Consider the following 15387-nt stretch of genomic DNA (forward strand, 5'->3'; position numbering starts at 1 on the left):
TTGACATGGTAGGACATGTTCTGAGGCATCAAGGGATCACAAATTTAGCATTGGAGGGCAGCGTGGAGGGTAAAAATCGTAGAGGGAGACCAAGAGACGAATACACTAAGCAGATTCAGCAGGATGTAGGTTGCAGTATGTACTGGGAGATGAGGAAGCTTGCACAGGATAGAGTAGCATGGAGAGCTGCATCAAACCAGTCTCACGACTGAAGACAACAACAACATTTTTTGATTATGCTTTGTTGATAGTGGCAGACACTAACATTTAGAAACAGAGTGAAGAATGAAGTTTCTTGGGGCACTATAAATATATTTTGAAAATTATCTTTATCAGTCGATTAGCTAACCTATTTGCAATGGATATAGTGTATCGATTTAGAACATACTTCCTCAAACTTTTTGACCCAGCCAGTGTAGGGATAGAAATCCATGATTACAAAAATTATTCTACATTACAAGTCATTGGAGTTTATAGAGAAAGGTAGTTAAATATGTTTAACAAGGGTGATAAATTAACTTTGAACAGCTTGAGAAGTTAATTGCGAACATTCATCTTTAGTGGTGATAATGACAATCTACAGCTTAATGTAGACTCTTGGCAAACAGGCAACTCCACATTTTTCAATATTCAGAAAGCATTATAGATGAAACTCGTGCAGAACAAACAATATGGAGATTTAGTATCCAATTATTACCCGGCTTAAAATTAAATCCAGTTAAGACGTTCTAATTTTTGAAGGACTTGTCATCCTGAGCTATGTCTGGAACTTAAACCACAGGTGTCAAAATCCATGTCAGAATGCACACCTAGATCCAATGAAAGGTTGGGAACCAGCCTACAGAAGAATTGTCATATGAGGGTGTCTGCCCCTTCTATGATACCCAAGTTTTGGCAGTCGGCACCAGCATCAACTGCCTACCCCCTGCTGCTACACCCCTTTCAACTAAGCAATACTGCTGATTTTGTGAAACCAGTATTATCCACAGTTACTATAGTACCTCTAACTGAGTATTAGTGTTGACAACAGTCCTCTTTTTGAATCTGACTGGTTGCTGCCACAGGTGCCTGCCGACTAACTTGCCGATGAGGTAGTCCAGAGACAACTTTAGGAATCACTAACATACAGTCTAGACAGGGGTTTAGATAACTCCTAACACCTCTGATACAAAGAGGATGCCAACACTTCGAATCACTATCCGTATCTTTTACCTGCAGGCCCCTTGCACCTACAATAGCTCTCCCAGCTCTTCACGAAAGAGGCCCTTGTTTTAGCTCTTACCACATGTTTTATATCTCTCTAGCAATAATGTATGGATTCAACTTTAAATCGAATGACAGATCATACTGTGGCACTTCATTTATAAAGGTCTATCTGGATTACATAAGTTGTGTGTCTGACAATTCCTGGTTTCAGCCACTATTATCATCAGACCTGTTATAGTGGGGGGGAACAGTAGTATAACCACTTAAAGAGCGTTTGGCTGAAACAAAAATCTGCAGCAGACCCACTGATTCATGAAACAAATAAAAGACTATTAACATGATTAGCAGCCATGCATACCATAGGTATATTCTGACAGAAGTAGCAATGATATATACACGTCTGCAAGTGCAAAGTAAGTGCCAGTGATGGCCTGGATGCGTTCCGTGTTTATACAAATAACTGCCAGTAGAGGGCACTAATGCAATGGTACATGAGCAACCAGTATCGTAAATTCAATAAATGCAGTGTGTTTAGTCGTTAATAAAAATTACTTCTCATGGCAAAATGAGCGTCTGACAATAAAACGTCAACTGACATAAAATATGTGGAAATAAAATTCATACTTAAAATCCGCATGAAACGTGTAAGGAGGAATAACAGAAAGCGCCTAGCCTGGCAAAGTAAATAACACTTAATTGTATTAAAGTTAGAATAAAAAGTTTTAAAAGTGACATCAGATCCATTAATCGCAACTTTTCAGCATGACAAAACAACTGAACGAAACCGTAACTGTAAGATAATTAACAAGACTGACTATTAATTATAATCTCGATAGTCGATGACACTTTCGGTGTGGAATGTAAGTGGCGCCGACTCGTGTCTTCACTGTAAAGATGGTTTTGTTTTCCTGTGGTGGAGCTTGCGGACGAAGCCGTAATGTCCTCGCGGCTGGCACACACGACAGTACGTCAAGCTGTTGCTGCGCTCGCCGTTGCTCAACCTATTAGGTCCCTAAATACGTCAACATAAGTATCAAAGTTAAAATCCTGTTCATTCACTAATAATCCCGGTTGCTGCTTTCTATGTACGTAAATTTCCATTTGTACCAGTAGGTTCAGTAAATGTCCTTTGGTGCCTATGCAACACTTCCGTGTTATCCTGTATATTTATGATTGCCTTTTCTGAAAAATCCTCCAAATACGTATGTACCGTAAAACGACTCTTTTTCCTTCCAGTTTGCCTAAAATCTTCGCGATTTATCTTGGAGACGCCAGATTCTAAATATTTGTTGCTGCTGTTACCAGCTTTGTGGTGAAGCCTAGAACCAGTTGTACCGTACCTTTCCTTTGAAATACAATTTTTCGTTTGTTTTTCTGAAGGCCTGCGCAAGTATATCGCAAAATGCCATGCTGTATGACATAGCAATAAATTCTTGCTCTCTGGATCTTGTCTCCTTGTCACGTAGTTTTTACTTTCTCTTGTTAAAAAGGTTCGTTACATCACATTCCTTGTATCTGTTTTTCCTGGCTACTTGTTTAATCACATTTTAAGTTATTCCACTTCATCATTATGGGTGAGTGGTACCGTAATTTGAACATCCCATTGTTTATGTCCTACAGTACGCTTATTTCTGATTTCTGCGGTGACAGAATTTCGCATTTATAATTTTATGCTTTAATCTGCCTTAGTTAACCTCAGATACAAAAACTTGTACAGATACTTCCTTCTTCCAATTCGACTGTGAACTTCGCCTTTCGTCCATGCCACTCTTTCTTTCTGCTACCTCACGTATTTAGTTTTTCGTCCCTTTGTACAGCATTATATATATATATAACGTCTGTAATAATTCGTTTTTAAGAAAGAATTTAAAACTTGCATTATCATTTATTTTAAATTTAACTTCGAAACTTTTTGTCTGAAGGGTCGATTCGGAATGGGGGCAAATAGTTCGTCAGGTACTTTAGCTGTGATCAAAAATGAGTTAAAAAGTAAATTTGCAACAATATCCTGACGTAAGCTAAAAAACGTATTATAGACCTTACGTAGACATACTAATGTACAAAGGTGACTAAAATGAAATATGACGTAGCGGAAAGTATCAGTGGGATGTATGAAAAAATAAAGTTCATAGTCAAGCTGGAAGTTGGAAGTACTGGTAGAAATTGCTCGAATTTATGTTACCTGAAAGACGGAAGGCAAAAGGTTAGCACATTGAAGAAGACGACATTTTTTGACACAATAATAAAAAGCAGAAATAAGCATACTTCAGAGTCATCATCGACGGGATGTTAAAACTAGTATTCACCTACAACGACGAGATGGATGAATTTAAAATGTGATTAAACAAGTAACCAGAAAAATGATATAAGGATTGTGATGCAACGAATCTTTATATCAAGCTAAAGTCAAAAACACGCGACAAGGAGACAAAGACTCGGAGGGGAAGAAGTTTGTGCTGTGTCATACAGCGTTGCGTTCTGCGATAGAATTGAGCAAGCCTTCAGAAAAACGAAAATAAACATTGTCTTTCATACGAAAGGTACAGTTGTTTCTAGGGTTCGCCAAAAAGTTGGTAACTACAGCAACAAAAATTTAGAATCTGGCGTCTAAAAGTGTGAAAAGTTCTATTTTAGGCAGCCGGTAAGGAACTTAGACTCGTTTCTGAGAACACGTAACCAAAATAAAAGCGGGTTCGGTACACATTTGGATGAAGAAAAACATGTGGCATGAAATAGAGGATAATATGTGCTTGGACAATTACTGAACGTAATGGAAGAAATGGAAATTTTCATACATGGAAAACAATCAAGATTACTGCTGAACAGACTTTAACACTTAGGCATAGCAAGCAGAGTTGCCACCTCCTGCATGGAACACGCGCAATCTTAAAATTCATTCATCACGCTTCTATGTACAATTTTGTATTCTACACACACTGGCATCAATGTCTCCTGGAAGAACTGCATTATGTTTTCATTTTAGTTGAATCTGCAACAGCAAAATCTTTAGACGAAACGCAGAAATTCTACGAAATTGCGTTTCCTGACGACGTTACCAAATTTTCGACCCGTGGGAAACTTGTTATTGAGTACCTGCATAGGTGAACACACGAGTGAACTATATCTCAAGAGTACATATTTTCGTCTGCTTCAAACCGGGATTCTGTCGGAGGTCTCAAACATGAGACAGAGTAAAACGCAACAAGTGACACTAGTAAGATTAACGGCTGTCGTTCTTCAGAAGTTATTTTCCTAAGAGATTCGTTGCTGAGTCCTTAAGAGTGCAGAGAGCGTGTTTTATAACGTATTGCTGACAACATACTACAGAATATGCTAGAGAAATGAGCTTTGAAGCTACTGCAGTGGAAATAAAAATTGCAGGGATGTCATGATATGTATCAGGTCTGTACTGATCAGCAAACTGTGAAATAAAAATGCTCTTTGAACAGCTAGAAGGCACAATCCATGAACTTCCAAAAATTATGGTTATTTAATAATTCTTGAGGATCTGCACAAGGGTACCAGGAAAAATAAAGAAAACTCTGACACTAATGGACTTACTGCATACTTTCAACGAAAAAATAAGCCCAAGAGTAACTAACAGAATCAGAACTTTTACTGTCCCATAGCATAAAAAGTTAAATCATAGATTTTAATGTACAGGAGACTTGTCAACACTGCAATACAATTAAAATGCATTACTGGAACAATATACAGTAACATTAATGTAAAAAACTTAACTATTGCAGTTGTTTATCTGACATAAAACTAAGCTTAATTAACAACCATTTGCTTTCTTGCTCAGATTTTCACATTATCATTCAGGAAGTCCTCTAGGAATAATTGCATTTCTGTAGTAACAACTTTTGTAGCTTTTGTTTCAGTGGTCCTAGCTCCATGCTGTGGATTTGTTTCCTTTTTAGAATACTCTTACCATGCACAGGTATTCTGGGATTTGTGCATATAGCTTTGAGTGGGAAGCAAGAAATTACCGTTGTTCCTAGTGCTGTATTAATTAAAACTGTCTATGAATAACTCGGGGCTCAGTTCATAAATGTACAAGCAGGGGCACCCAAAATTTTTATATTTCTTCATCTATTTCTATACTCTGAAAACAATGACATGCTTGGCAGAGGGAAGCAGTTAAAGGGTTTCTTCCTGTTTCATTCGCGTATCGAGTGTGTGAAGGATTGTTTGAATGCCTCTGTTTATGCAGTAATTATTCTAACCTTATCCTCACAATCCCTATGTGAGTGATACATAGGGGACATAATACATTCCAAGAATCGTCATTTAAAGCCAATTCTTGAAACTTTGTTAATAGACTGTCTCAGACTAGTTTACATGTATCTTCAAGTCTTTCAGTTCAGTTCCTTCTCTCTGTCCCACAATCAAACCAACCTGTGACCTTTTGTGTTGCCCTTCTCTGTATACGCTCAATATCCTTTGACAGTCCTATTTGATATGGGTCACACATACTATAGCAGTATTCTAGAACTGTTAACGTAAGTGGTTTGTAAGCTATCTTCTTAGTAGACTGATTTCACCTCCCCAGTACACTAGGCCTACCCATAAACTGAAGTCCACCACCTGCTTTACCCACGACTGAGCCTATGTAATCATTCCATTCCACCACAATAAGTAGAACCAAATTTTTAACTGTATTTCACCAAAATATACGGTCCATAAAGAATAAAGTTCAAGACAAACATTTTGAACTATCAGCAGTTGAAATAATAGAAAACAGCTTATAAAAAATTAATTGTATTTTTTTATATATGGACATTTTTTCTCAAAACTCAGAGCTTAGAAAAGGTAACTTGTCCAAAAATGAACATTATCATATGGGGATTTAAACATCAACACAATGAAATCAGATGATCTTAGTTGTACCTGCTTGAACATTCTCTGCAGCTATGGCGTAACATCACTCATTAACTGTGCAACTAGTGACCAAACAATATTCCTCAATAATAGACCATGTAGCAACAGACATAGAAAGAAAGCAGAAACAAATGTAAACAAAATGTTTAACAAGTTCATGACAGTATTTAAACTAAAATTTGAGGAAGCATTCCCCAAAACACTGCATTCAGTTGGAGCAAAAAAGAAAATAAATAAATGGGTCACCAGAGGCATCAAAAAATCCTTGAAGCCCTAAGGTATCTCGCATCCATCAAAAATAGACAGACTGACCTAGCTTTTTTAGAGTTTTGCTAGCTGAAAAAAAAACCCCTTACAAATGGCAAAACATTACTGAAGGCAGATAACAAAAGTAAAGCAATCCGGAACATAATTAAACAGGAGACAGCAAATGATGGACAAAAAATCTGGAAAAACAGATTAAAAGCAAAAATGTTGAAACCAGCAACCCAAAGGGACTAGCAAACTTTGTAAATGAATACTTTGGTGGGATTGCTAAGAAATTGCAAGAGAAATTTCCAGACGTACATGTTCTACACCAACAGGACGAGCCACCACACTCAATGGTGCTCTTTCCAAAAACAGAGCAAGAGGTGGCACAGGTGATACACCATCTAAAGAATAAAAGAATCCACAGGGTTAGATGAGATCCCAGTCAGTGTGCTAAAGAAATGTATACACAACATAAAAACCCCATTAACAATAATAATTAATCAATCTTTCAGATCTGGCTGCTTTCCTGAATACCTGAAACCAGCAAAAGTAATACCAGTACTAAAAGAAATGTCGATGCAAAAAATGTAGAAAACCACAGACTAAATTCCTTGTTATCTTTTATTTCCAAAATAATAGAAACCATAATGAAAAATAGACTAATGAACTACCTAGAAAAATTTAAGCTTCTCTGCAATGAACAATTTGGTTTCAGGACCACAAAAAGTACACAGAGAGCTATAGCGCAGTTTACCAAAGTTGTACTAGAAGCATTAGACAAGGGAAGAATGCAACAGGCATTTTGTTGGATTTTTCAGAGGCTTCAGGCATGGGGAAAAAATACTATTTGCTGATGACAGCACTGTAGTGATTACAGATGAAAGCTCAACACTGTTAATAGAAAAATCCAAAGCAGCTCTCAGAGACAACCACAACTGTTCACTAAAGAATAAAGTAACTCTAAATGTAAAAAAAAAAAAACTGTATAAACTTCCGACTAAATAAAAAAAATCATTGACATTACACTGAAAGTAAACAATGAGGTACTTGATTGTGTAATAGACAGCAAATTCTTGGGGATGAATGTAGACTGTCAGCTAAAATGGACAGGGCATCTGAGAATTTTAGCAAAGAGGTTATCTTCAGCATGTTACACCCTGCAAATCCTTGCACCAATGTGCAATATTTCATACCTCAAAGTAGCCTACTTTGGGTATATGCATTCAGTCCTCAGTTATGGGATAATGCTGTGGGGGGGGGGGGGGGGGGGGGGGGAAGTGCTGGAAACATACAAACTATTTTCAAGATACAGAAAAGAGTTGTTCGAATAGTAACAAATAGCAGTAAGAGGGCACACTGTAGAGAGTTGTTCAAAAAGTTAGAAATTCTGACAGTTCTGTATGAATATGTTTATCAAAACATAATGTATATAAGGAAAAACATTAATCTGTATACCACAAACAGCATAATTCATGACCATGGAACCAAATCCAGACACTGTTTACATCTAAACAGAAGAAACACATCAAAAACTCAAAATAGTGTATTATATCATGATATTAAATTGTACAACAGATTACCACTAGAAATAAAAGACGTAAATGATCCCCACACCTTTAGTCAAAGGCTAAAAAAATATTTACTAGATAGTAGCTATTACACTGGAGATGAATATTTAAAATGACTATAGACTAATGTTCATGAACATTGTACTGCGTAACAAATTTAACTTGACATGATTAGAAAAGTAGAACTATGTACAGGAGCTGTATATCCTGTAAAGAGACATGTTTATTTTATAAGAAATATTGTACAAACATTTGATGACATCCATGCAATGTATATTGTTCTACAGATGAATAAATAAATAAATAATTAAATCACTCCCTAGAAAGTGTTACACCCAGGTATTTGTATGAGTTGGCTGATTCCAACAGTGACTCATTGATATAATAGTCATATGACACTGTTTTTGTTTTTTTTTCTCTGGAGAAGCTTGCGTATCCGCGTGAAGCTGAGGGCTATGCCGAAGGTAGAGGACCTACTGACAGAAAGGCCTCAGCCGATGGATCAGACTATGGGTGTCCCACATCGTCCCATCTTCCCTATCCACTCCTAGTCCTACACAATTCTCTTTCCCAACCCAAGGTGTGATGAAATCCGTGATGAGAGCTGTGTGGCACGTGGGAAGATGTGTCACAAACGGAGCCTCAGGGATACTGGGTGACCTCCCTGAGTAAGTAGCCTTTCACCGTGCAGGGTATTCATGGTGTGGACCGTGTAGATCCCCCAATCTCATGGAACAATATGGGCACAATTAAAGAAAAACAAACTGAGGGGCAAATTGAGACTTCAGACACCCAAACATCAGGGTCATGACCGATGGAAGGCATTCCCACTACTGAGTCAGGGTCTAGACCTGAGCCAGAAGTGGGAACTGTAACCAAGCAGTTAGACCAGATTAAGATCAAAGCCTTGTCTGGTGCCCAGAGAAGGAAACTACTCATGAAAAAGGAAGGGAAAGAATGGCTTCCTAAAGAGAAGTGGAGGAAATTAAAGGGACTTGAACCTAAGACCCCCAGAAAAAAACTGTCTCAGGTTGAAGGGGATATGCAAACCCCCACGACATCGAAAACAGGTAGCAAGGGGACGAGGGAGGAGTCTAAGACTCTCTCCTCCCTGGATAAGTGAGTCCAGAAAATACCGAGTCAAGAAATAGGGAAAAAGGCCTATAGTACTACAATCTCGGTTTTTAGGATGGCAGTTATCCAAGGCTATCCACTGGTGGCGGCTATCACCTTGCAGCAGGAGGAATTGGTGCAGATGGCACTCTTTGAAAAGATTGGCGGGGGGGGGGGGGGGGGGGGCATTGGCCCAGAACCTAACTTCAGGAGGGTCCATCTAGATTGTGGTGCCCTCATTTTTGTCTGTGAGGGGTGCACATGGTGTAATGGCTTAAGGACAAATTGCCCATGATATCCCTGTGGAAAGAAGCAAAGCTGCTGGTCAAGATGGCAGCAGAGCTTCTTAAGACTGCAAAGATGTCAATATGGGTACCAAAGATCCGTAAGGAAGTCTCGCCAAAGACTCTGTTTGAGAAAATATGGACCCAGAACCCAAAAGTCTCGACAGAAGACTGGAGAGTGATCAACCAGAAGGTTGTACTGGAAGGACGAAACCTGGTGTTGGAGGTTGGAGATAAGTCCCTGAAGGCAATGTGGGAGCAGGACCTGAAATTGTTTTTAGGGTTTTCGCAGGTCACCATCAGGGTTCCCAAAGATGGCAGCAAGACGAAGACTGGAGGTGCTGCAGATTAATCTGCAGCACAATAAAGGAGCCTCTGCTGCCCTGAGCCGCTGCCTGGGGAAGCAGGAAGTGGACATGGCCCTGATACAAGAACCCTACTTATATAAAGGAGGTGTATTGGCCTCCGTAGCACTGGAGGTAAGTTCATTTATGCTAGAAATCTATGAAACCCCAGAATATGCATCTATGTTAGAAATGTAATTTCTTTCATGATAGTGATGGATTTCTGCTCCAGGGATGTAGTGACCATTAAAATGCACAATTGTGAGGAAGGTATCACAAGGGAAATTATTTTGGCCTCAGCATACCTTCCTTATGAAGACAGCTCTCCTCCTCCTCCTCCTCCTCCTCCTCTGGAGGCGAGGAGACCGGTAGAGGCTTTGCATCGGCAAGGTGACCAACAATTGGTGGGGTGCAAAGCCAATGCCCACAACCTAGTCCTGCGCAGCAAGGACACCAACAGTAGAGGTGAGTACCTTCTTGAATTTCTTTTAGCTAACAACTTGGAGGTCCTGAATAGGGGCAATGAACCTACATTCAGGAATAGCAGAAAGGAAGAAGAAATTGACATAACCTTTGGTTCCATGATGATGGGCAGCTATGACAAACAATGGCATGTGGCATTAGAGCCATCCTCATCGGACCACATGTACATTAAATTCAAGGTTGAAATGGGAATCAGACCGACCATGAACTATAGGAATCCCAGGAAAACAGACTGGGAGACATATAGGAGAGACCTTGACTTAGGCTTATTGGAAATCAAAACCTCGATAAAGAATCCAGTAGAGTTTGAGGAAGTAGCAGAGGCTGTTACCTCTGCCATAGTGATCTCATATCAGGGCAACTGCACAATCACCAAGAAGTGCACAAATAGGAGTGTGCCTAGGTGGAATAATAACTTGGAAATGCAAAGAAAACAGGTGTGGAGACTGTTTAACATTGAGAGACATAAAGGACAATGGGCTAAATATCATGAGGCACTTGTCAATTTCAACCTTGCAATCAGACAAGCAAAAAAGGCATCCTGGAAGGCATTCTGTGAGGAAGTGGAGAGCACGGCTGCTCAAGCCAGACTTCACAGAATTCTCACTAGAGTACCAACCAATCCAGGAGGTATGTTGAGGAAGGAGGATGGGGAATATACAAAGACAGCACATGAGACACTGGAACTGCTCCTCAAAACTCACTTTCCTCGATATGCTCTTCTGGACAACACAGACCAGAATGCAACCTGGAGAGACAGTGGTTCTCAGGCACTCGAAGAGAGGACTGGGAATTGCCCAAGGAGTGTGTGGACTTTAATAAAATCCAATGGGTGGTGGGAACATTCCAACTGTTCAAGTCACCTGGCCCAGATGGAATTTTTCCAGCTTTCCTGCAACAGGCAGGAGAGAAGCCCATAAGAATCCTACGCAGGTTATTCAGGGTTAACCTAGCAGTAGAAATCATTCCCAATGCTTGGAGGGCAGAGAAGGTTGTTTTTATTCCAAAGCCAGGGAAATTTGATCATACCACGGCCAAGGATATGAGACCAATCAGTCTGTTCTCCTCCATTCTCAATACATTGGAAAAACTGGTTAATGTATATGTTGGGGAGAGGAGGCTAATTAGGGCCCTTCTACATTCAAACCAACATGCATATCAACCAGGTAAATCATATGAGACAACTCTCCACCAAATCATTGGGAGGGTGGAGAAAGCACTTCACTTCCAAGAAATAGCACTCTGCATCTTCCTGGATATCAAGGGGGCCTTCAGTAACATGACCTTCGATTCCATGGTCAGGGCAGCAGAGGTGCATGACCTAGGGACCACTATATGTAGGTGGACTAGGCCCATGTTTAGTGGAAGGAAGGTAGAGGCTACTACCATGAGGAATGAAAAGATGGTAATTAACACCATTAGAGGCTGCTCACAAGTAGCAGTTCTGTCCCCTTTATTGTGGACTCTAGTTGTGAATGCACTCATTGAGGAACTAAATTCCAGACAATACTTCTGCCAAGGATGTGCAGATGACCTTGTCATAGTAATACTTGGAAAATTTACAGACATAGTTAGAAATATGGAACAAGGAAGATTGAACATTGTGCAAAATTGGTGCATCAAACAGGATCTGAGGATTAATGCTAAGAAGACTGTTGTTTTGCAAATACGAAGAGGCATATGCAACACTCAAGTTGGAATCTAAAGCTCTCCGGTGAAACTCTATCTATGAAGGGGATAGTGAAATATCGAGGGTTAACCTTAGTTGAGAAACTAATGTGGACCCCTCACATTAAGAGCATCTGCTCCAAGGCAAAAAGTATTCTAGTGAGTACCAGAAGGGCTTGTGGCAAAAACTGGGGCCTAAGCTCCAGGGATATGCACTGTATATACACCACAGTGATTAGACCTAGGATTTCCTACGGGGCCGTAGTGTGGTGGAAGAAGATAGAACAGCAGGCTGCAGCTAAGGAGCTTGGTAAGGTGCAGAGACTAGCCTGCTTAGCCATAACAGGCGGAATTAGCAGCACACCAACTGCTGGAATGGAAGCCATGCTGGACGTGCCTCCACTACATCTTTGGGTCAAGATGGAGGCAACAGCTGGGGCATACAGACTTAAAACTGACAAAAACTGGGTCTCATTCGGATATCCAGAATCACACACTAACATAGTGAGTGAGGTAAATATAGAAATGGCTGGGGAAATGCCTGCCAACTATATAACGACTCCCAACTGCTTCAACAAGCCTTACAATATAATTGTTGGAAGCAGGGAGCAGTGGGGAAAAAACAGTTTGACACCGTGTTGGGGAACATCGTTTGGTTCACCGATGGGTCGAAATCAGGCCAAGGAGTTGGGGCTGGGGTGTACAGGGTTCAGCCAAGACTGGAGGGCATCATCTCTCTAGGAAAACTGGCCTCTGTATTCCAAGCTGAAATTACTGCAATCAGGGCAAGTGTGGAGCAGAATATGTGTATGTGCTACATCTATTCAGACAGCCAGGCAGCCCTTAAATCATTGACAGTTCCTGCAACAAGATCTAAGATTACTGCAGAAGGCACACGGCTCTGGTGGAGCTAGGGGGAAGCAGTAGGGTAAACCTAGCATGTGTCCCTGTCCACTCGGGGATCTGTGGCAATGAACAAGCTGACAGATTGGCCAGGATGGGTCCAATGACTCCATTTATTGGACTGGAACCTGTCCTGACAGTCACCAAGGCTATGCGTAAACTAGAACTATGGAACTTGCTTAGGAAACAGCACGTAGAATATTGGACTAAGGTCCATAAACAAAAGCATGGTAAGGTAATGATGCCCAAAGCTTTTAAAAGAAGCTCTGTAGTCCTGAGATTGAACAGGAGAGAGATCAAACTCATGACCGGACTGATGACAGGCCACGGGAATGTCAAAAAACAACTACACACAGTGGGTATAATGGAAGAACACCTTAAATGTAGGATCTGTGATGAGGGTGAAGAAACTGCATCACACCTAATCTTCGAATGCATGGCATTGGAGAGCAAAAGATACAGAATCTTCGGGACAAGTAGACATGAAGAAATTGGGTCTAACAAAAAACTGGTAAAGGGACTCCTTGCACTATTTAAGGGCATTGGTTGGCTTTTCTAGATATACAGGGAGTGATACCGCACAATAAACTCAGTTTTGTACATTGTCAAATGCTTTTTGGAAATCAAGAAATAGTGGATGTATCTGACTGCCTCAATTCATGGCTTCCAGGATGCCATGCGAGAAAAATGTGAGTTGGATTTCACATGATATGTGTTTTTGAAATCCATGCTGGTTGGCATGGAGGAGGTAGTTCTGTTTGATATATCTCATTATGTTTGAGCTAAGAATATGTTCTAAGATTCTACAACAAATGGACATCAAGGATATTGGACAGTAGTTTTGTGGATCACTTCTGCTATCCTTCTTGTATGCAGATGTGAACTGTGCTTTCTTCCAGCTACAGGGCACAGTCTTTTGTTACAAGGATCTACAGTAGATTATAGTTAACAGAGAGGATAACTCTGCTATAGAATCTGACAGGGATTCCATAAAGTCCTGGGAATTTGTTCAGTTTTAATTATGTCAGCTGTGTCTCAACACCACTAACACTATTTCACATCTTTTCAGTGATTTGAGAATTAAATTGGGGTAATCCTCTGCATTTTTCTTCATAAAGGAACATTTGAAAACAGTTGAGCATTCCTGCTTTTGCTGTGCTGCTCTCAGTTTCAGTCTTATGTATTAGTGACCAGACAGTAACTTTGGTGCTACTAACTACTTTTATGTATGATCAGAATTTCTTTGGGTTTTGTGGCAGACCATTTGAAAATATTCTGCTATAGTGGCCACTGAAGGTTTCTTACATTGCTCTCTTGACTGCCAAATGCCTTTAATTCAGCATCTCTTTATCTACAGTCATATGCTTTTTTTATACCCATTATGCAATAATGTCTGCTTCTTTAGAAGTTTCTTTACAGTGAGTGTACACTGTGGAGGCTCTCCCCCATTCTGATCTCCCTTTCTGGGTACATACCTTTTCAGTGCATGGTCACCTATCTTTTTAAACTTCACCCATATTTATTCATGCTCCTACCCTGAACTAAAAGTTTAAAGTTCCTCATTGAAGTATGACAGTACTGGTTCTCTGTATAGTTTGCTGAACATATAAAACTTTCTGCTCGGTTTAGTTGCCCTTTATGTTTTGGTGTTTAGTGCTGCTATACCTGCCTTATGGTCACTGATAAGTTTCTATGTGGACTTCCTCAAAGAGGTGAGGTCTATTTGTTGCCATTAAATCTATATTTCCACTGTGAATGGGTTACTGAACTATCTATTCTAGGTAGTTTTTAGAGGGGACTTTTAGTAACTTTCCAGACCATGTCTTTTCATGCTCACCACTAACAAAACTGTAACTATCCCATTGGACTTTGGGTGATTAGTCTCCTCCATTCATTGTAGTATGATTAGGGAACTTATTTTCAGGTGAACTGAAGTTTTCTCTAGAGTTTTCAGTTACACCAGGAGGAGAAGCTGGTGGTCAATAGGACCCTATTATAATTTTATGCCCACCTTTGATGTTATCTTGCCCAAACACCCAAATGTAACTTCAATTTTTGTCTCAGAGGATTTGTGTTTCTTCTCTAGTACGATAAATAAACCCCCTCCATTTTCCCTATCCTTTTGGTATACACTTAAATTTTCCCAAAAAACTCACTACTGTCAACTATTATTATGTGAACTTTGGTACGCCCGGGTTCCCGGGTTCGATTCCCGGCGGGGTCAGGGATTTTCTCTGCCTCGTGATGACTGGGTGTTGTGTGATGTCCTTAGGTTAGCTAGGTTTAAGTAGTTCTAAGTTCTAGGGGACTGATAACTATAGATGTTAATTCCCATAGTGCTCAGAGCCATTTGAACTTTGGTGCTTTTTTAGGAGTGCTTCAAATGCTGGATTTTGTTGTGAATGCTTTGGCAGTTGAACACTAGGACTTAGAGATTCTCTCATCTGTAGGAGGCATTTCTTTGGATCTTACACTGATACTTCTGGGTTTCCCACAGCTATTGTCATCTTGTTTGGTTGGAGAGTTCCCCTCACACAGTCAGCTACTTGAATAGCTGCCTCTGGTATAGTGGATACCAGACCTTTTTAGGAGACCTTACAACTCTCAACCCTACAGTGCAAGTCTAGGAAGCCATAGTCTAACTTGTTGCGGAACCCTTAATCTCTGGTTCAAGCCTTCCAC

General features: G+C 40.2%; 1 protein-coding gene across 1 annotated transcript in view; it reads right to left on the reverse strand.

The window, feature by feature from the left end:
- LOC126100872 (jmjC domain-containing histone demethylation protein 1-like) overlaps positions 1 to 1589 on the reverse strand; it is a 78346-nt gene extending 76757 nt beyond the window's left edge. Inside the window, exon 1 of the mRNA XM_049911538.1 lies at positions 1565 to 1589. Coding sequence (XP_049767495.1) covers positions 1565 to 1567 — 3 coding nt within the window. The 5' untranslated portion in view covers positions 1568 to 1589. The remainder of the gene's footprint in view (positions 1 to 1564) is intronic.
- Positions 1590 to 15387: the final 13798 nt, after the last annotated feature.

This window comes from Schistocerca cancellata, chromosome 9 (genome assembly GCF_023864275.1).
Source record: "Schistocerca cancellata isolate TAMUIC-IGC-003103 chromosome 9, iqSchCanc2.1, whole genome shotgun sequence".
In the NCBI taxonomy this organism is placed as follows: Eukaryota; Metazoa; Arthropoda; class Insecta; order Orthoptera; family Acrididae; genus Schistocerca; species Schistocerca cancellata.